The sequence below is a fragment of the Phoca vitulina genome, unplaced genomic scaffold (genome assembly GCF_004348235.1).
Source record: "Phoca vitulina isolate PV1807 unplaced genomic scaffold, GSC_HSeal_1.0 scaffold26, whole genome shotgun sequence".
In the NCBI taxonomy this organism is placed as follows: domain Eukaryota; kingdom Metazoa; phylum Chordata; class Mammalia; order Carnivora; family Phocidae; genus Phoca; species Phoca vitulina.
The window spans coordinates 19,478,882-19,500,868 of record NW_022589729.1 but is presented as its reverse complement, the minus strand read 5'-3'; the positions used below and the strand labels follow the sequence as shown (position 1 = coordinate 19,500,868).

Here is a 21,987-nt window from a genome sequence, read left to right as displayed (position 1 = left end):
AACAGACACTGCCGAGGCCTAGCCCTGTCCCTCTGCTTCCACCATCCCTACGCATGCCCAGTGTCCTACTGCATCTGAGACTCAGTGCATGGGGCTTTCTCTTCACTTGAGCCTGGGGTTAGGCAGGGCTTTTGCCATTGATTGGGAGCAATGACATGCTAGAGAATGTGAAAGTCATTGGTGACTTGCCATTTACCAGGAGACAGGACACAGTGAGTAGGGTTTCAGGTCTAGGGTCAACAGAGTCCATGCCCACTGGGGTTTCAGCTAGAACTCAAAATACAAACTCAGGGAAGAAAAGGAAGCAGGAAGGCCAGATGAATGTCTGGAAAGAAAAAAGCAACCACTGTCTGCCCTTGGCACCGAGAAGTTCTGTTCCTGACACACTAGCAGAACAGCGTGCACCAGATCCAGGCCTGCCTTCATCCCCGGTGTCCATCACCAGCAGGTGGTGTCCCTGATCAGGACGGGCCAGTGGCTGGGGACACTGAGGCCAAGGAAACCCCTGCCTCCTCCCCATCTGGGCATCTGGGGGTCTTACACTCCCATTAGGCCTGTACTTTACTTCTTTATGCTAAGGGCATGAGATAGGAGCTCCAGTTCAGTTTGAACCAGCAAATCACTGCATGATTCCTCTCTGCGTCATCTTCTCTTTAGGACTCGGTTATCTCAGCTATTAAAAAAAAATTAAGGAAAGGAAGAGAATGAGTAGCTAACATTTGTGCAGAGCACTTGGTTTACAAAGTGTCTTATCTCCTTGGTCCTCACTTTATCCTCACTTTACAGATGAGAAAAGTAAGTCATAGAGGGATTAGGTGATCTGCCCATGTTCACCCTGCTGGTCAGCCAGGACTTTCCTGGAAAATCCTGTGTTTCTTCAACTTGCCCATACTGGAAGATTCTAACATTGTATATCTAAGATTTTTAGGGCCTGCCCTAAAATAGTGAAGTAGTTTTAAGTAGGAGCCTTCAGACACGTCTGGGTTTTGAGCCATTAGTTGGGCAGGTTACTTAAGCTTTGGGTTTCTCCTCTTGAATAATTAACAAGGCAATATTTGTTAAGTGTTTGTTATATGACAAACATTGTGCTACATGAATTATTTTGCTTATCCTCACAACAACTCTATGAGGTAATATAATTACCCCATTTTCCAGATGAAGAAACTGAGCCTGACGAGGTCAATAGCAGTGTCCTGCACATAGAGAAACCAATAGAGATTGGAACCTGTCAAAATGCTCCAGAGAGAATCTTCAAGGATATAAATCTGATAGAATCTCTGACAGTTTTGAACATATGGATAGAGACAATTGATGGAAAATTTAGAGTTGAATTATAATTACTGTACATAAAACAAGGAAACAAAACATGAAAATTAAGTCCAGAAAAAAACACAGTTTGCAGGAAATGAAAAAGTCAGTTGTGAATAGGATTTAAGTTGTCATAATAAATATTTCTTTTGATATAACCAATATCAAGATGTGACTAAATTGGGAGGTCGGGAGGGGGACAGGAAGGCTATGTGAGAGATGAAGGCAGGGCTGAAAGAGTGTCTTTTATAGGGTTTTCACTATTCATCAAGAGATAATGCCTAAACCAGAAGCAAGAAGTAGCAATTTAGCATGTTGTTTAGAGATAGGGAGGAAAAGAGCCAAAGAAACAGCTCAGAAGAGTTGAAAGTGATGGCTTCTGGAGAGGGCAGAGCAAGAGGGAAATGTATTTTATAAGAAATCTCATAGAATGATTTGACTCTGATTCAGCTATATGCTTGTATAGCTTGAATTATATTTCTTTAAAAGAAATAAAAGGAAAATAAGTAAATTGCCCAAGTTGACCCAGATCTGACGTGGTGGAGGTGGGATTTGAACCCCAGCAGGCTGCCTCGGAGCTGATGCCACAGTCATTGTGCAATACAGCCTATAAAATACCTACGTCCTAGTGCTGTAAAAGGCAAGTGACTGATATATATAAGAAACCCAGCGGCTAAGGGACAGTGAGTGCTTAGAAAAGAAAAATTATTTTCTTTCTCCTGTTGAGCTAGCCACATGGACACTTCTGGTAAGGAAGGGAGGGGTGTCCTGCCCTGGGTTCAGGCCTGAGGGGCCCTGGTGCTCTGAAGCACCTTTCTCTAAGTTCTCTAAGTGTCCCTCCAGTGCCTGGGGACAGTGTCATCTGGATGGGGCTCCCCAGTTTCCAGATTCTCCCCTTCAGAGAATTTTCCAACGCTGTACATTCCCTCCTGCCTCTCCCCAACGGCATTGACCAGACACCCCCAGAAGCCCCAAGACTGGCTGCTACAGGGCCATCCCAGGGCCTGTGGTCAGAGGACTGTGTGAGGTCAGGCTGCCAGAATGATGCTGAGAAAAGATTTTGAGTGAGATCAGATTGTTCATATAGACGGGGGTCCTGCAGAAACTTTTGCCCAGGGTCCCTGACGCCCACCGGCAGCTATGCTTTCAGGCCCTGCCGTATGGACCTTCCTCTGTTTCCCATGACACAGTCCTTATCCGATAGCTCTGACTGCAGGTCTCAAAGCAGCCAACGGAAGAGCGGAACATTTTGTCAGTTACCTGGAGGATTCTGTCCTCAACTTTTCACTGTTCAGTGGAGGAGGACACTGAGGAAGTGTCATGTCCTTGTGAGAGACAGTCACAGCGCCAGGAATAACACTGAGATCTCTGGCCTCCCAGTCACTGGATTTCTTCCACCCTATCTCAAGTTTGGGAGGGGGCCTGGGCCCCCATAGGGCAGAACAAAATCTCCCGTTTTTAAAAGACCACGCTAGCCCCAGCAGGAATCACAACTTTCTTACATCCCCAATTCGGGATCCAACAATTCTTCAGTCAACTAACGTCCCTGGAGAGTCTACCCCAAGCAAGCAAGCCTCCCTGGGAACACAAGCTCTCCGACACATTTCTGCCTCCAAGAAGTCACAGTCTGATGGTGGAGGGGCATTTACAGGACAAAACCGGATACCGCGGGGGCTTCACGGACGCTCCTTTTCAATGCCGGTGGCTGGGTGAGGAGAGAAAGCCGGAGCTTGTGCCCCCCGCGGCGCAGGCCTCGCGAGCCGCTCCCCGACGCGCCGGGCGGAACGGCGCCCGGAGCATCTTCCCCCGCCCTCCTCCGTCCGGGTCCCCGCTAGGCGCGCGAAGGGAGGGGCGCGGGGGCGCGCACGCAGGGTGGCGGGGGCGCGCCGGCCGCCCGGGGACGCGCACGGGCTCGTCTCTGCCCTAATGCGGCGGCTGGCGGCGAGAGGCGCTGCAGGGGACGTGGGAGAAGTGGCGGCGCCGGCGGCGGACAGCACCGACTGCGCCCAGGGCCGGAGCCGGCGCCCTCCGAGGTAGGCGAGCGCGGATACCGGAAAGGTGGGGGTGCGGTAGAACGGGGGTCGTGGAGACCCATCTAGCGACACCCCCTTGTTCCCGCCCTCCTCTGCCCGTCTCCATCCTCCGACCTGTCCCCATCCCCCTCGGACCATATCCCCGTCCCTTCTCGTCTCCACACCATCACCTGCCCAGAATCCATCCTGCCCAGAATCCATCCCCGTCCCTTCTCGTCTCCACACCATCACCTGCCCAGAATCCATCCCCAGTCGGATATCTGCACCCACCCCCATTCAGCTCCCACCCCCCTACCTACCCCAACACCCTTAATGTCTCACTGGCGGCCTCCCCTCCCCCTTCCTGCATCCTCGACCTCTTCCCCTTGCCTTCTGTCCCTGCCTCATCCACAGCCCTGCCCTTATACCTGTTTACCTCCACACCCCACTTTGTATGACCCCATCTTTCCTACCCCTCCCGTCAGCCCCTCTCCTTGGCCTCCCCTGTCCTCATCCCCATCTCGTATCCCCATCACTCCGTGTGCCTGTCTCTCCATCTGCTCCCTCAGTTTCTGTCCTCCCCAGGTCGCCCTGCACACCCTGTCCCAGCCCCTTCCCAGCTGCCTCTTGGTTTCCTTCTGCACCGTAGTCCCTCTCAAGAACCCTGTCTTCCCCTCCTGGGCTGTTAGCTGGCCTGCCACCCATCACCTTTCCCATTTGCCCTTCCTGGTGCTCTGTGTAGCCACACGGCTTGTACTGAGCCCCCATCACCTGACGCGGGGCCTTCCTTCCCTGCTTGGGGAGGCCTGGGGCTCTGAAGGCCCGATGTACTCGCAGTTGCGGGATCCACTTATAACCCCTTTCTGCATGTTTGATCCAATTCACAGTTTGGGGGTGAAGGATGCTGGGGGCTAGTAGGCCTCTTATGTTCCTCCTCGGCCACCCTCTTCCCCTAGCTGTTCAGGTTTGTTTCCTAGATGGACTGGGGGAGGGAGTGCTAAGCATAGTGAAACTAGGTTGGGCAAGAGGCAGGGTCCAAGGGAATGGCTGAGGGCCTCTTCCTGGTCTTGTTCTGAGCCCTGGGATGCAAAGGCCTGGATGCGGAGCCCCACTGGAGGGTTGGAGAATCTTGGATTTTAGAGAGAATTCTTCCTCAGCCTCCAAGTCAGCACTTTGGCATCAGGCGCTGTCATGAGTGTGGCCCATGGGCTGGGCTGAGAGAGGGCAGAGTGCTGAATCACCTAGACTCTGGTCCCCATGGCAGCCCCTCCTCTGCCCTGAGTCAGGTTCTGCTCCTGAGTCCTTCCTTGGCATTTGGCAGTGAGCTGTGTGTGTGTGTGTGTGTGTGTTGGACAGAGATGCCTCCTCCCTCAGTCTGGAGGAGTGGATGACAGTGCCCCTTTCCAGCCTGTCTGTCTGCCTGGGATGAGGGCCTGATGTATCTTATCTACCCTTGGAACTGTGATGAGCCCTGCTGGGGCCCAATCAAAGCTCCAGCAAGGGGGCAGACTGCAGACCTTTGAGACATGGCTGGGCAGGAGTTGAATTGTTTGTATGGGGCCAGAGACTGGCAGGTTCAGAACCCACTGAACTTGAGAGATGAGTAGGAGAAGCCCAGGGAAAATGTGTGTGGTGAGTGGAAGCTCCCGAGGATAGGGGCCATACCAGCTGTCGGAGTGGGGAGCCGGGAGAAGAGGGAAGGCAGAGACCCGTCCTCCCCTCTGGTTTGGGGATGGTTAGATCTGGTGGAATTGCACTGCAGGAGGAATTGAAGGAAATGTGGGGGGTGGGGGGGTGGGGGGGTGGTGTCATTCTAACCTTTTGTCTTGACCAAGTTGGCACTTCTTTGTGTGTGTGTGTGTGTTGAGAAAACTGATGGGTTTTCTTTTTTTCCTTTTTTTCTTTTCCTTGAGTCGCACTTCTGAGGGGTTAATATCTTCCCCTTTGGATTCAGCTGAAAGTGTGTGTGTGTGTGTGTGTGTGTAGATAAAGAATGAGAATAGCACAAATGAGGAAAAAGACTCATTCACATTTAACCCCACAATTGAGTTTGCTCCCTCGGACAGGGAATGACAGCCCAATTCCTGTCTTGGGGATTTCAGCTAAATCCCCAGGGCTTAAATTAGGGGTTAAGAGCATATTGCTGATGGGTTCTGTCCCATCTCTCTAAGAGTCCCTCACTTTAGAAATCCAAACGTTTGGACTCCAGCTCACGTGCGACAACCCTGGAGGGGACTTAGGCACTGCCTGGTGGGGGGGGGGGGGGGGGTGTGCGTCTAGGGGGATGGCTGTCCTACCCTTTGTCACCTTTCTGCGCCCCGTCCCCTCATAGGGGGCGGGGAGGGAAGCTGCCCCAGGCGTTTCCTGGCCCGGGGAGGAGGCAACACCTGGAGCTGTCTGGAGAGCTGATTGGATTAAGGTTCTGACGTTGAAATGCTTGATTGGGGCTGAGGTTATGTGGGGGATTCTGATAACAATGTACATATTTTGCTGGTTCTGCGCAATGAATCTCACCCCACATCCCTTGTTTGGCATCACAGAGGCTTCGCAGAGATAAACCAAGGCACACAGAAAGACGAGCCGGCTCCCCGGAGAGCTGGAGCGAGGTGAAGAGAGCTCCCCGTGGGCTGAAGCAGATTGGCCTCTGGGGCTGCTGTGTTCAGGGGCACAGGGAGGAGGTGGCTGCTCTCTGGGGTGGGGGGAGTTCTGGTTGGATGTCTGAGGAGGAGGTGCAGAGGGAGGTCCCTTTCCTGCAGTGACGGAGGGACAGAATTCCAAGGCTCCCATCACTCTGTTGTTGCATCTTGTTCCCTTCCCTTGGCACCACTGTCCTCCAAGACCATCCGAGAGCTGGGATGTGAGGATCATCACTTAGTCTTTAGAAAAAAGAAATCCTTAGGACACCAGAAGGCCAGAAGGGGGGGAAGCAGAGAAGTTCAGTCCTCAGTCTGTTTGGCCTGGAGGACTGGGGTGGGGGGTGGGGGTGAAGAGAAGTGAGAAGAACTTAAGGCCGGCTACATACTTATTTATTTAGCAAATACAAATGAGCCCCACAGTGTGCTGTTCTGCTCCGTGTGGGGATTGTAGGGATGAAAAGTGAGGCAGCGTCTGGTCTCTTAGAGCTCCCAGTGTCATGGAAAAGAGAGACAAGTAAACAAACAAATGCCACAGATAAGCTTGAGTGAGAACATCTGGACAAGGATGTTGAGAGGCGGATCCTTCATTCCCGTGGTATCCGCCCCCTCTCCTCCAGAACCGTGAAGACGACTGGGTGATTCTTTCCAGAAGAGTAGGTCAGGTCTGGCCCTGAAGTTGACTAAGGAAAAGGATGGAAGAGGAGGTGACATATATAAGATATTACCAGTTCCCTGGCTTTAGGGGGAAGAGAAATGTCCCTTGGACAGTTGAACCTCACTGGGTGCTGCCCTAGCCTGATGGGAGGAGGGACCCAGAGGGAACTCTGGGACAAGATCAAGGCTACTCAACTCTCCCATTTCCATCTCCTAAGCCCTTGTATTTTAGGGGCAAATTGTGGTCTGGGTATGCTTAGAATGTTAGAGGGAGTCAGAGGAAAAGAATCCCAGTCTGCCCTCCGGGAGCTCACTATCTGATGGGGAAGCAGCAAGTAACATGTACAGGTGCATGCTCAGAAACAAGATAAGTAGGCAAATCAGGAGCTCTGGTATGTGGAGAAGGGTCTTGGAGTCCTGGGGAGGTCAGAGTCAGGTGGGAGTCATCAGAGAAGTCCCGATTGGGGAGGAGGGTGGTTTTGAAGTTATACTCTTGAGCACAGGTCACCATGAACATCCATATTTGAACTGGGAAAGAATGTAAGGATGGAGACACTCAGTCGTATCTGTCTGAGGAGCACCCTTCTTCCCCACACACTAAATTTAGTTCATTTCATTAGTGTGTCCTGAGTCTTTGAATATATCCCGGGAATTGTGCTAGGGGTTGAGTGTATGAGTGAGTTGGAGAAACGAAAACAAATTAAAATTCAGTACCAGAAATGCTATAACAGAGGTTAGGTGAGTTCCTGGCATTGTAGGAGCATGGCTGAGGGGTCATGGTAGACAGTAGGACCTGGAGTGATTGTATTCCACTGTTTAGATAGACCCTGTTTTGGCCAGAGCAGCTTGATGTCAAACTTTTGAGCATTTACTCAAAATGCCCAGCTAGAGCCCATGCCTAGCTGCAAGGACAGAGATTGGATGCATATGGCTTGGTCCTTGGGACTGTAGGGGAGAGCTCTGGGAGCTAATGGCTATGCTGGGTGCTTGAGTAGGCACTTCCAAAGCTTTGCTGACCTGGAGCACCGGTCAGATTGTGCCAGCCAACTTGAGAACTCTTGAGCCACTCTCCTTTCCTTAGATCTTGAGGCAGGCCAAGAAAAATAAAAGTGTCATACTATAATAGTCATCATTATAGATTGTTTGCTATGTGCTAGGCACTCTACTATGTGCTTTATATGCATCATTTCATTTAATCTTCATAAGGGTTAACCCTATAAGAAGAAGTATTGTTAGGATTCTGGTTTTATATATATATATATATTTTTATTTTATTTATTTGACAGAGAGAGACACAGCAAGAGAAGGAACACAAGCAGGGGGAGCGGAAGAGGGAGAAGCAGGCTTCCCACTGAGCGGGGAGCCCAATGCGGGGCTCGATCCCAGGACCCTGGGATCATGACCTGAGCCCAAGGCAGACGATTAACGACTGAGCCACCCAGGATTCTGGTTTTATAGATAAGGAAGCAGACCCAGAAAGGTGGTTATTTAAGATTGAAGAACAGGTAAGTTGTAGAGCTAGAATTTAAACCTGTTTTTGTTTGCCATCGAAGCCCATGCACCTCTCCTATAATATATAGGAGAGGAAGAATAAAAACCTGGGATGTTTTATCCAGTGGCCCAAGGCTCTCTAGGAAAATCTGTTGGAAAGGCTCAGTTAGCATGCATATTTGAGTACCTACTATGTCCTTCTGAAGGATACAGAAACATGGTTCCTGCTTTCAAATGGGGGAAATAAATGGAAACATATGACAACTCTTAGGAATCATGTAAGACAGTGTGTAATTAAGTCTTCAGACCCTGGAGAGTAGAACTTCAAAGGAAGGAGTGATCCCTGAGTATGGCTAGTGGAGTCAGGGAGGTGATCCACATAGTAGAGACTACTCAGCCTTTGAGGTCAGACTTACATTCAAACCTTGGTTCTTCCATTTACTAGCTGAGGAGTTGCAGCTTCCCCACCTGTAACGTGGGGATATTAACATGAACCTTGCAGAGCTGTTATAAGGATTAAATGTGATAAGGCAGCGAAGGCCCCAGCAGAGTACCTGGCTTGTAATAAATACTCATCAAGGGGCACATGGGTGGCTCAGTCATTAAGTGTCTGCCTTGGGCTCGGGTCATGATCCCAGGGTCCTGGGATCGAGCCCCGCATCGGGCTCCCTGCTCAGTGGGAAAGCCTGCTTCTCCCTCTCCCGCTCCCCCTGCTTGTGTTTCCTCTCTCGCTGTGTCTCTCTCTGTCAAATAAATAAATAAATCTTAAAAAAAAAAAAAATACTCATCAAATGCTAGCTGCTCTTCACAGAGGAGGTGAGAATGGAGCTGAGCCCTGAAGTATTGGTAGAACTGGTAGAAGAGGAGAGTATCCTAGATGAGGGAACCCACCAGGTATATAAATAAAAACCTGATGGGTTCAGGTTCTCTTGGAAAGAAGTGACCTGCCTCATCTAGCCTACTCTCTCCTGGTCCTTGCAGTAAAGTCTTACAGGAAAAGGACATCACCATGAAAAGCATGAGGGGCTTCAGTTTTATGTCTGGCCCCATCATTAACAGACCTTAAATGTGTTTCTCTCTCTGTAAAACTAGAAGATTGCTTGAAGTCTCTTGTCCCAGAAGCTCACGTCTCTGGAATTTATGTCATTGACTGATTTCTTGTCCTGCCCTTCTTCTCCCAAATGTCATGCCTTGATAAAGTTAGAGTGCCTGGGGTGCGGTGGGCTCATTCCCTTGGGCTGTTATCATCCCCTCCTCGGTCCTACAGCTCCCTTCTCTGGGAAGCAGCTGCCTGAGCATCTGCCTTCTCCTCCTTCACCTGCTCCTCCTCACTCATCCCCTCCCAGGCTGGGCCAGCCCCTCCTCAAAGGCCTCCCTGGCAGCCCCTCTCCCCGTCATTATGATGCTAATCGTGTTGTTAATTTTTCTGAGATGCAGAAAGAAAGCCCCAATCTGTTCTAATGAATTTAATTAGAGAGGGGCTTGGAGGGCTTCAGAACCTCTTACCAGGATCACAATAAACAGAGTTAACGAGATAAACAGCCTGGGATCAGCGGCTCAGGGGTAGGAAGAGAGGATTTCTCACTCAGTCTTAGAATGAGGAAAGTCCCGTCACCCAGAGTTGGAGGAAGGCTGTGTGAGCTGCTGTCCGCCATGTGGGCTCCCATTTGGGCTGTTTCGGCCGGCCCCACCCAGCCCCATGTTCAGAGCTTCATACCTAGTTCTGCCCTTCAGTGGCAGATGAATCTCTGGAGAAGGTCCTATCATTGTCATCATCATCACCAAGTATTTGTTGAGCACCTGCTGTGTGCATAAGTGGTACTGCATCATCTTCTGGAGGCTCGTGAGACCCTGTCTCCTCCCTAAAAAGAAGATATGTGTTCAGATATAAGAAACATTTGCTAATTTCAGACAGTAAATGCTAGAAAATTGGCAGGACATTATGTTGGGCATAGGTGATCTGGAAAAGCCTCTTGTGAGAGGAAGTACTTGAGGTCTTGAGATACCAAAACTTGAAGACTTAATAATCAGAACTCCTGGAGTAAGAGCAGGAATGTGCAGGGGACCTTTGAGTCAGGATGAATAAATGGTATGGCTTGGGTATTAGGTGCGTGTAATTCAGCAGTGAGGTATGTGTCTGGGGCGATTTATTGAGATGTAATTGTAGAGGACCCTGAGTGCAGGAGTCTTTACTCTCCTAACCTGGTTGTGCTGGAGTCTCCCTGCCTTCCTTTTCTGGAAACTTAGCATGGCCAGCTTGGGGAAGGGCCTAAAGCAGGATGGTTTTTGTGCTGAGCTCACTGTCCTGGATCTAGTTTAGGCCAAGGAGGGGGGTGGATTGACCAGATGCTAAGTTTTGTTCTCTGATCTTGTGATTTTCTGGGATGCGAGTGAATGGCTGGCAGAGCAATTCCAAGGACTCTTCCCGGTAAGAGTTCCTCCTTCTTTACTGATGCTGGCCAATTTGCCTTGGCAGTAGCATCTTTTGCAAGTATTCAGTGGAATCTTCCAGTTCCAGGGTCAGTGAGTTTCATAACTCGTCTCTTTATATTACTAAGAGTCCTCAGAGTGTGCGTATGTGTTGCGTGTCCGTGTTTGTGCATGCATGTTGCCTATGATTAGTGAAATTATTCTGACTAGATTCTGATTCTAGTTTGATCTTTATTTGCAACACAACAAAACATTTGTGAGCCTTACTTTCTCCAGGTGCAAGGGAGGAAGAGTCATCCCTGTATCTTATCGTGTGTAGGTCCATAAGCTGAATGCTTTGAGAATAGGATTTTAAACATGAGGAGGTTTTATAACTAGGATTTTGACAGGAAGTATAGTATTGAGCTGAAATTTTAAGTCAGTTCTCTGTCCACCTTGGAACTTCTACCTGTGAGACTAGACAACGTTTTATTTTGGGGCATCACCAAAGATGATGATGCCTTTTGTTATTTGCCAGAGTCTGTCTGGGCTTATGCATAATTAGTGGTGAAGTTAACACTGCTGTCAGCTGTTGGTCGGCCTGTTGGTCAGTTGTTGTGTTTATATGAGAGACACTGTTATAATACCCATTGTGTGGTATTTTTCCACACATTGGTGGTGACATGTTCTTTATGAAAGAAAATGCCTTTGATGCCACAGGCAATTTTCTGATGCTGACGTAGGCAAGGACAGGACAGAAACTAGATCTCTTTCTGATCATCATCACACACTGAGTGGAACTGAAGGCTTTGGGACTCATGTTGGGAACTAAACCAGTTCTCTGAATGACCCAAGCCCTGGGTTATGCCTTGTGGGTTTTTTAAAAAATATATTATAAAATATATATATTTGTTGCACCTGCCGTCTGTCTTCAAAGACTCTACTATTTGCATGGCACACTTCTAGGTGGTTTCTTGTTTTGAGAGCATCTTTAATCTCGTAGAATGTTAGAGATGGTCTAATCCAAGATCATTATTTTACAGATCAAGAAACGACTCAAAAGGGCTACGTATTTTGCTTGTGGCTGCATGGCTAGTTGCTAGAAAAGGTAGCTCTTCCACATACTGGACCACTGGGAACTTTAAAAACTACAGATAAACCTAGTAATTGTGCAAGAGGATAAGTAATTAAGTTCCCTAAAGCATTATCTACACCAATAATGCTTTGAGATATCAGAGAAGAGAGGAAATTAATGTAGACTAAAGTCCTTTGGGAAGGTTTTGAAGTGAAGCAGGGGCTGGTTTGGGGCTCTAGGGATGGGTAGGTTTTGAATCGGTGGAAGAAATGGGCCTTTCTGGTGGGTAAGGGAGCAGAATCAAAGGTTTACAGGAGGGAAGCTGTGGTCAGGCATTGCACTGGCCAGGCTAGAGCAGTGGACTGGAGGGACTGGCTGGGGCCAGAGTGCAGAGAATCTTGACCCTGACTGAGTGGTTGGTGAGGAGCATTTGAAGCTTCTTGACTGAGCTTGCTCAGTGTTTGAGAGATAGTTCCTTCTGAAGAGGTGTTTGGGCAAAGGGGAATGCTGGAACTTTCTCTTGGGTGCTGGCAGGGAGCTTGTTGCTGTCCGGGGTGCTGACCTGCCTCTGAAAGATTTTTCTCTCCAATGATGCCAGGTTAGAATGTAAAGCCAGAGAATGTTTAGAGCAACCCAAAGGGATCTAGAAAACAATTCTGGCCAGGACTAAGTAGTACGTGGGCTTTCTGGCATCAGCCTAGTTTACAGCATCTGACTTTGCGGTCCTTGTAACAAAAGCAAAATTATGGATTGGGGGAACTAGTAAATGGCCCTTTTAAGGAGAGACCACGTGTGTGCACATATGCATGCTAAAATGACCCAATTTGTAGCCTAGTAAATTTCACCTTAGAGTCTTTGTATTTACACGAGAATCTCAGCCCATTTCTTCTTTCATTGTGAAAATGCACTCCCCCTACTCAACATTTCAGAGTATCTAAAACCTCTCCAGGGGGCACCTGGGTGGCTCAGTCCTTTAAGCATCTGACTCTTGGTTTCTTTTTTTTTTTTTTAAGATTTTTTTTATTTATTTTCTTTGAGAGAGAGAATGAGGTAGAGAGAGCATGAGAGGGAGGAGGGTCAGAGGGAGAAGCAGGCTCCCTGTTCAGCAGGGAGCCCGATGCGGGACTCGATCCCGGGACTCCAGGATCATGACCTGAGCCGAAGGCAGTCGCTTAACCAACTGAGCCACCCAGGCGCCCCTGACTCTTGGTTTCTGCTCAGGTCCTAATCTCAGGGTCGTGAGATCCAGCTCTACATTGGGTTTGCGCTCACCCTCCTCCTCTGCTCCTCTCCCTGCTCACGTTCTTTCTCTCTCTAAAATAAATAAATAAATAAGTGAAATCTTAAAAAAAAAAAAAAAAAAAACTTCTCTAGCAAATATGGAGAGAACAACAGAAGTTCCCAGAATACCCAACTCATTAGTTCAAATGGAACATTTAAATGCTCAATATTAGTGCTTTCCAATAGAGCTTTCTGTGATGATAGAAATGTTCTGTATCTGCACCGTCCAACATGGTAGCACTAGGCACGTGTGGCTCTTGAGCACTTGAAATGTGGCTAATGTGAGAATTGAATTTTTAATTTAATTGAATTGAATTTAAATAGCCATGGCTAGTGGCCACTATATTGGACTGCACAGCTCTATAGTCAGAACCCTCCACGTTTGCCACTTACCCTTGTTTATTGGTCTGTCATACTTAGACCTCTTTGACATAGAGCAAAGTGGACTTTTGAATGGGGGTGAGTTTGACACATTGCTGGGAAAGCCCCATGCTAAATCTGACTGGAAGTCTGCTTTTGGCTATGAGTTTTGCCGTGACTTTCTTATTGTCATGGTGAAAACAACCATACATGATGTATTGTGGTTTCCCTTTTCCTTTTTTTTTTTAAAGATTTTATTTATTTATTTACTTATTTATTTATTGAGAGAGAGAGAGAGAGCAAGCGCACAAGTAGGCAGAGCAGCAGGGAGAGGGAGAGGGAGAAGCAGCCCCCTCCCCGAGCAGGGAGCCCGATGTGGGGCTTGGTCCTAGGACCCTGGGATCATGAACCGAGCCAAAGGCAGACGCTTAACCAACTGAGCCATCCAGGTGCCCCTGTGGCTTTCCTTTTAAGGACAGAGAGCATGCTCCTTGGATTCTGGCTGGGGTCCCAGGGACTTGATCCGAGACTTTTTGGAGCCTTGAATGGGCAAGCAACGTAGTGTGTATGGCCCAGGAAACTTGGCTATGGGGTGAGGTGGCAGACAGATGATGTGCTATTGTGTTGGATGTTTGTGGGAATCTGGCAGAGAGAAGTTTCTGGTCTTGATCCATCTCTCCTTCTAACTCTAGGCATCTTTACATCCTGTTTATCTGATATAGTGGACATGGCCCAGGATGAGGGGTATAAGTAAGTAGTAGAGGTACCAGAGGAAAAAAATGCTCAAAAATGCCGATCAGGGGGCACCTGGGTGGCTCAGTCGGTTAAGCATCTGCCTTCAGCTCAGGTCATGATCCCAGGGTCCTGGGATCGAGCCCCACGTCTGGCTCCCTGCTCAGTGGGGAGTCTGCTTCTCCCTCTCCCTCTGCAGCTCCCCTTCCTTGTGCTCTCTCTCTCTCTCTCTCTGTCAAATAAATAAATAAATAAAATCTTTAAAAAAATGCCGATCAGTAAGTAAGTAATAATAACCTGTCAAAAGACCAGAGTAGAACATTTCCATTGTGTCGGCATATGCAGTGTACATAAGTGTGCCTAATCTTATCATAAACATGCTCGACTTCCATGGGGCTCTGCTCTTAGGCTTGGCACATATAAACCTGATTTCCTAAACCAGAGTGCATGCTTTTTGAAGATGTGCCTTATAGTTTTCTTGTTTTCTCCCATAGACTCTCAATGTGCTGATAGTAATCCTTAATAAACCCCTGCTAGTGAGTAGCTCTTTGTTAGCCTGGAGCTATGGGTTTGACTCCTAGAAAATGTGTGCACATGAATACAAATAATATTTATTGAGCCCCTGCTGGGCATAAGTCTCTGTACTTGGTACTGTGGGCAGTGACAAAGGAGGAGCAAGGATGGCTGCTCTCAGTCTAATGAGAGAGCAAAGGCAAGTACATATGAAAACAACACACACACACACACACACACACACACACACACACGACTGATAGAAACAAAGACAGAAGTGGTAGCAGGGATACAGAGCTGGGAGTGGGTTGCAGGATGCTGGCAGGGACCAGATTTTGTGTGTGTCTCTGTCTGGCCTTCTCTCGAGGATTCCCTTCTTCATGAGGCATAGCTGGTACCAGCCACTTCCATGCCTGCAAGGACAGTGCTGCCTTTATGGTTGGTCGGCCAGCTCGATGTCTCACTGGGGCTGGGCTGAGGCGGTGCTGTCCTGAGCTTGCCTCTTCCTTAAAGAGCACTCGGGAAGGGGGAGAGGACTGTGCGGAAGGGGAAGAAACTCCCTTTTCTTCTGGTCACTGAAATGGTGACAGGGTCTAGCTCTCGAACTTCCTTTTAGGCACAGAAGGGGTTTGTGGGGACCCCAGCAGCTCTTGTACATGGAACCCCATGATGCAGGCCCAGGTGCAGCTCTGGGGGAGACAGGAAAAGCAGAGCTTGGTGGCATGGCTCCCTGCAGTCACCTGAGCCCCCCTGCTTTACCCTCATGGAGTATGCACTGCCTGGTGGGGAGTAGGTGGGCCGTATCTCCCAGCTGGGGCCGGGGTGGGGGACTTCTCTGGTTGACTCACAGGGAGGAGCCTATCCTTCCCCATCTTCTGTGGGCACACAAGTCACCTGGGATCTTGCTAAAGTGCACAGACAGAATGATTAGGTCTGCATTGGGCCTGGGTTTCTGCATTCCTTACCAGCCCCCAGGGGATGCCGGTACTGCTGGCCAGCAAACCACATGTTGACTGGCAAGGCCCTGTGTATGGGTTGTCAACCTGGAAACATGCCAGTCTCACCTGGGGAGATTTTAAAATATGCGGATGCTGGGACCCACTCTACAACCCAATAACATAATCTCTGAGAGTTGGGTCAAGGCACCAGAATGTTTTAAAAGCCTCCTCAATGATTCCGATATATAGCCCTGGATGGTTTTTCTCTTCCCCCGGATAGGCTTTTCACCTGCCTATGCCCTCCTTACCCCAAGAGACTGTAAGTGCCTCCGGGGCACAGAACGTCTTATATCAGATTACCAGTCATGCCCTATAGTCATCCTCAGTCAGCTCAGCTGGTAACAGCGTGATGTATCACCATCTAGCACTCTGGCCACTGCTCCCATGCATGTACCATCAGCCACGAGGGATCAAAGAACGTGGCTGGCTTAGAGCAGGCCAGTTCTACTCTCGGGACAACAAGTCAGAGTGGGCATCCAGTGCCTAGAACCATGCCTGGCACCTAGTAAACTTTCAGCAAGTCTATACTGAATGGATGCTGACTCCAGTGTGGGGTGGCAGAACGGGCACTGGATCAAGGAGCTGAAGGCCAGAAGGGTTAGAGGTCTAAAGGGAGTAGGGCAAGTTATTTAACATTCCTTAGCTTTAATTGTCTTAGTTGTAAATATGAGAATAATAACGCCTACCTAACAGGGCTATTTAAATAGAAAATAACGTCGGAAAAGGGGCTCTGTAAATGCTAGTGTTACGCAGACAAGAGACTGTGTCAGAATTTATTTTTTAAGTGGTGGGATGAAGCCGTAGGTATCGTTGCAAGCTCTTGTTCTAGCAGACCCTCCCAGGTCCTGCCACGTGTGCCTCTGTCTATAGGAAGAGCGAGGGGGCTCAGGGAGGTACCACACTGACCAGTCGTCTACTCTGTGTAGACGTCCACACTGTGCTAGTGGCTTGGCTTCTGTCATCTCACTGATTCATCACAACCCTTGGACCGGGTGTTATGATCCTGATTACACCGAGAAAATGGGGGCTCAGAATGGGAACCAACTTGCCCAAAGTAGGACAGCTCTGTAAGTGGCAGAGCTGGCATCGGATCTGATTCCAGAGTCTCCTCATCCTGGCTCCTTACCCAGCAGGCAGCGCTGGGTTCCAGCACGGGCTGATTGATGGTCCTTTGGTTTGAGAAGCTTCCTTGTCTGGGGGGTCACTTGTTTTGGAGAGTGACATAAGATCCTGGCTATCACAGAAACGCCAGTCTTCCATTAGGGAGCGTTAGAGTCCATGGCAGCGGAGCCCTCTGAGTCTTGGCCGACGCTGCACCGTAAGGCCACTGCTCAGAGTCTTCCTCAGGCCCCCAGGCAAAGGCTGTGACCTTCCCCTATAGAAGAGTCACCATCTGCCCCCACGGTCCCCTCCCTGCTTGACAGAGCCCCTGACCCAGCTCTCATCTCTTTCTTGCCTATCTAGGTTTCCCTTTCATTCTGGTCCTAAAAGAAAACAGAAACACAAAAAGGAGCAATCCCATGAGCCTCTCCTCATCCACAGGTGTAACGTCAATGGGTTATTTTCATCGCCTGGCGCTAGTGCTCCCCTCCTCGGGCGAGGTGGGGGAGGGGCCCATCTCCTCCAACAGCTTCAGCACAGAGAGGAGGTCCCAGTGTCTGCTGTCCTCCTGTCCACCTCTCTGGCTTCAGCAATGCTGCTGTGATGACAAGGACACATCCTGGCCGAAGTCAGTCTGGCTAAGTTGTTCGGAAGAGAGGGGAGAGGGCTGATTTGCACGGTTTAACCAGTTAGAGGGATCCACCTGGTCCAGGTACTTATCTGTGTATACCTGGAGTAGCTTTATTTTTTATTTTTTTTAAGATTTTATTTATTTGAGAGGGAGAGACAGAGAGAATGACAGAGATAGCGAGAGAGAGCAACAGTGGAGAGAAGAGGGAGAAGCAGACTCTCTGCTGAGCAGGGAGCCCAATGTGGGGCTCGATCCCAGGACCCTGGGATCATGTCCTGAGCCGAATGCAGATGCTTAACCCACTGAGCCACCCAGGCGCCCCTGGAGGCCTTGTTGGGTATCGGCCGAGACTAACTGAATCCACACTGAGAGAACTAGAGAGGAAACTCAAGTGACTTCACAGGCACTACAAACATATCCCATGGTGGGCTTTGGATATAACTATCTAACGCTCCTCACTGAGATGTGACTAAGTCTCTTCATATCTGGTCCACATCCATCCTCTTGCTGTGTTCTAATTTGGCTGATCTTTCTCTTATGTATTCTGTGAAATTCTGTGCTGGGATATTACTTTCCTATATCAGGGCCAGGATTACAACATCCAGAACTTTCTTCAGCTTTAGGAATTGTTCAGAGTTTACTTTCAAGTACAGAGGGTTTATCCATTGTGTTGCTTCAATATTTTCTCTGCTAAATCCCCGTGTATATTTTTAAGCCATTTTGGCTTTTTTTCTCTCTCTTTTCTCTTTGAGTGTCCCTAGGGTTTTCTGTGTCTGAGAACTCTGCTTCCTGTGTGTGGTTCTGCATGGTCAGCATGCTGCCTCTCTAGTAGGAATAAAGACTCCCAGTTAGGCCCAGGCTAAAAATGAATCCCCTGTCGCCTGGAAGACTGGTCACCGTGACGCCTTGCTGCAGCACCATGAAATACCCCATCCAGCTGCAGAGGTCTGGGGCCTTAGTGCTTCATCTTTTCACTCCCATGGATGTGTGGCTATTCCAGCACCACCTGTCCTGAGTATCTTAGCAATCAGTATGAAGCCTACTGGGCTTCTGGGGCTAGAATGGATTTGGCTGGTGGGCCCCCAGGCCTCTGACCCTTTTCCTTCTCCATCTGGCTGCCCTCAGCAGCGGGGCGGCTGATGCGGCGCTGGCAGCTGGGGGCCTCGGTGAGATGGGCAGGTTAAGGGGGCGAGCCGAGGTTAAAGGAAATGTTGCAAAAGACTATGAATGGTGTGGGGCTGGGCCCCGCTCGAAGGTTCTGGAAGGCTGGTGTGAGAGTGGGGTTCAGGTCTGGGTCAGGCGCTGGCCCCATTCTGAGTCTGATTGGGAAAACCCTCTCTGAGCATATCCCCCAGATTGTTTGTGTTCTTACACCTTGAGAAATAAAGAGAGAGATTTTAGATGGCACCCCAAAAAGTTGCAGCTGGGGCTTCTGAGAGCAAGAATGCTTTGTTTCTTAATGGGCTGGTGACATCATCCGAGGCCTACCCAGATGCTGGCGTGTCAGGGACAGACCAAAACAGGCCAACGGCTACTCAAAGGTGGCTAAAGCTATTCTGCTGGCTCGGAGTGTGTTTGCTCCACATCACTTGTCAGCCTTCCCCCCCTTCCTCCTTCCCCAGGTTTGTTTTTCCCAGTTCCCATTGTGGAAAGCCCAAGGGCATGCATCTGGTCTTGGAAGGGGAAAATAGCCCAAGAGCAAGGGCTTGGGTTCACATCTGGCTCTCCATTCACTAATTGTGTGACCTTTTGCAAATGACTTAAATCTCCTCTACTTTTCATCTGTAAACTGGGGAATTAAGTGGTGCTTGTCCTGCATGGAGTTATTAGAATGAAATTAGAAAATGCAAATGAACCCCTTTGCCAAGTAAGAAGTGGCCCATGAAAGTGAGCTCTTGATACTTCGCACGTCCCTTCCTTATAGTAGCTTCATGCTCTGCCTTATCACCTCACGACTTTGGTGAGCGATAGAAAATATTTTCGAACCTCAGCAAGGTGCCCAGCTGTGCACTAGGTACAGTGAGAATTGCAGTGGGAAGAAGCGGCAATCTCTTCTGGGACCCTAGTTGTACCTAGTACTCTGGTTGACAAAGCGCACCAGGCACCTGTGTGTGTGATGAAGATAACTAACTACACAAGTCATAAAGGATAGATGCAAAGGGCTTGTTCCGACCACAGAGCTCTTGCAGTTTAGCAGAGAGAGTACATACAATCTATGGAGACCTGGAAGACTTCAAGGAGGAGATTTACGGTGGACCCTTGGAAGATGGAGCTCTTGGCTCTTTCTGTGCTCCAGCAAGCTCATTAGGGAGTGTCTCCAAACGGGAGGGGGCAGAGATTAGGAAGAAAGGGACAGTCTGGTTATCCTCAAGACCGAATTTCCTCATTTCATGCTGGCCACACCCACAGGGAGGAAGGGTGGTTTTTCTGAGGCTCAGAGATAGTGAAGAAGCCAACAGAGGGTCAATCAGCACATCTCAGGACAGGGAATGAGAGTCCATTTCTCATAATAGACCATTTTGGTCCCCTTGTCTTGCTTCCTCTTTTTTTTTTTTTTTTTTACTGAACTGTATCCTTATCATAGCCCTGGCCACACCAACTTAATATATCACTTTTAGGCAATATATCATTTCCAGGTGAGGAAATCAAAGCACAGAGAGGTGGGTGACCAGTTGAGGAAGTGGCACGAATCAGGGCAGAGCCAAGGCTGGATATTCACCTCCTGACTCGTGGCCGAAGGATTCCTAGTCTAGCTCTCTCCTGGGCTTCTCCTGTGATTCAGGTCTCAGCTGGTGTCTAGCATAAGGCAGCCCTGGATCTCTAGGCGGGGGATGGAGAGCAATCCCACCCAACACAAGACCTCTTCCAGTTCAAGCAGCTCTGGTCCAGAATACCATGTGACCATCACTGCACACCCCCCCCCCCCCCCCCAGCTCTGGCTGGGTTTCAAGTCCTAGTCTCAACAGCCACGGGACTTGGTGGCCAGGCCTGGGAAGAGCCCATTGTCTTCTTGCATCATCCCTGGTTGTGTGGCTGCTGGCTAGCTTGCTTGTTCATTTTCTGTTTGTTTTGTGTAGGCTGCTCTGAGCCCTATATTCAGGCACAGCTGGGTAGCTGGCACCTGCTCAACCTTTGCCCCAGTCTATCCTAGAATTCTCCATGGTACTGATGGAAGACTGCTGGCCGTGTGTGTGTGTGTGTGTGTGTGTGTGTGTGTGTGTGTGTGTGTGTAAGAGAAGAGAGGGGAGAGGAAGGTATAAAGCTTCCTGAATAGTAAGAGACCTCTTTCTCCAGTGGGGCTTGGTTCTGGGTTGAGACAAGTAGGAGCCCTATTGTTTTCTTCTTGCAGATTATGTGTAAATTGACCATGGTTATCAGCCTCATCAGCAGTGGGAAGACAGGAGGTGTACTGTGTTCTAGGCATGAGTGGCCCGTAACCTCTCCCATTCCTGGTTATTGTGATAGCAGCAATAGTCGTAATAAGGAGAGCGAGGTTAGAATAATGGCAGCCACCAGATATTCAGATCTTACTATGTGCTAGGCAATGCTATAAGGGCTTTTAATAGATATCGTCTCACTCCACACTTCATTTATGATGTGTTTTCAGTAGCCTTATTTTACAGGAGAGTGAAGCCCAGGTACTTGAGTGGCTTTTTCCCAAGGTCTCTCAGCTACTAAACTGTGCAGTTGGGGCTTCAGATCAGATCCATCTGACTCCAATCAGATTTCATCTAATGGAGCTCTTAACCTCCGTGCTACCGTGAGTGCTGAAAGGACCCTTCCCAGCCATAAAGTCCACTGTAACTCTAGGTAGAGACCCTATTCCCTCCTGCTGGAGTAAGAGACGCACAGGTCTGAGCAGCTGATAGATTCCTTGGTTATGAGGAAGCCCTTAGTATCTCATGTCTGAGCTTAGGGAGACTTTGGGACTATAATGTCAGGTCCCCCAATTTTGCACAGGAGGAAGTGAAGCCTGAGGAAGGACCTCAGTCAAAGCTGTGCAGCAACCCAGTGGCAAAGCCAGGAGTAGAACCCAGCCTCCTAATTGGTAGCCAGAATTTTCTCACCACCTGTCTATTTGTAGAATACCTTTGCTGCCCCACACCCCTCCATCCTCTTACCCAAGATGCCAGTGTGAGACAGGAGGGAGGAAAGAGGGACAGGCGGAATTCTCTTATTATCATGGGGCTGCTGACTTGCTTTGGGCTGCGTAGGCTTGTGAGTTGGGGGTGTCCCAACTGACCCTTTCCCTGAAAATCCACCAGCCTCTGTTCTTTTATGTCTCTTCACCCACTGGTGCTCTTGGGAAGTCTGGGGGTTGTAGAGGACTTGACTCCCTCTGCCACTGCCCACCCACTGTGACCCATTCTTTCTAGAAAATTCTGCAAACCCATTAGGTTCGGAGTGACTCTTCCCGGCCCCATGTTGGATGCACCTCCATCTCCACTTGAAGGTGGGCTGCCTTATATTTTGCTTCTTTCCCTATGAACAGTAGGCATGGGGAGCAAGGAGCGGGGGCAGTTGTCAGGTTTGTCTGTCTGTCCCTTTCTGAGGCAAAAGCTCACAGGATCTCCAGGGGCAGAGGAATTCAATTACATGAGTCACAATTAGGATGCTGATAAAAACATGAATTCAAAGATAGGGTGAAGGGCAGTTTGGGGACTCACCTCTGCTCTTTGTCTGTCCATGAACCCTCTGGAAACTGATAATTTCCCCATTTCCCAGAGGGACACACTGAGAGACTCAGAGGGAAAAATTCATCCTGGAGAATTCACCCTCTCCCTGT

General features: G+C 49.2%; 1 protein-coding gene across 19 annotated transcripts in view; it reads left to right on the top strand.

Annotated features, from left to right (window-relative positions):
- The first annotated feature begins 3,195 nt into the window (after positions 1-3,195).
- Positions 3,196-21,987, top strand: part of NFASC (neurofascin) — a 179,667-nt gene continuing 160,875 nt past the window's right edge. For 9 of the 19 annotated variants that reach the window (XM_032422266.1, XM_032422265.1, XM_032422264.1 and 6 more), the window contains exon 1: positions 3,197-3,341. In XM_032422266.1, the coding sequence (XP_032278157.1) occupies positions 3,235-3,341 (107 nt within the window). In that variant the 5' untranslated portion in view covers positions 3,197-3,234. Of the gene's footprint in view, positions 3,342-8,093; positions 8,116-21,987 lie in introns of those variants that run through there. The other 10 variants (XM_032422255.1, XM_032422252.1, XM_032422254.1 and 7 more) reach the window with 3 other exon arrangements.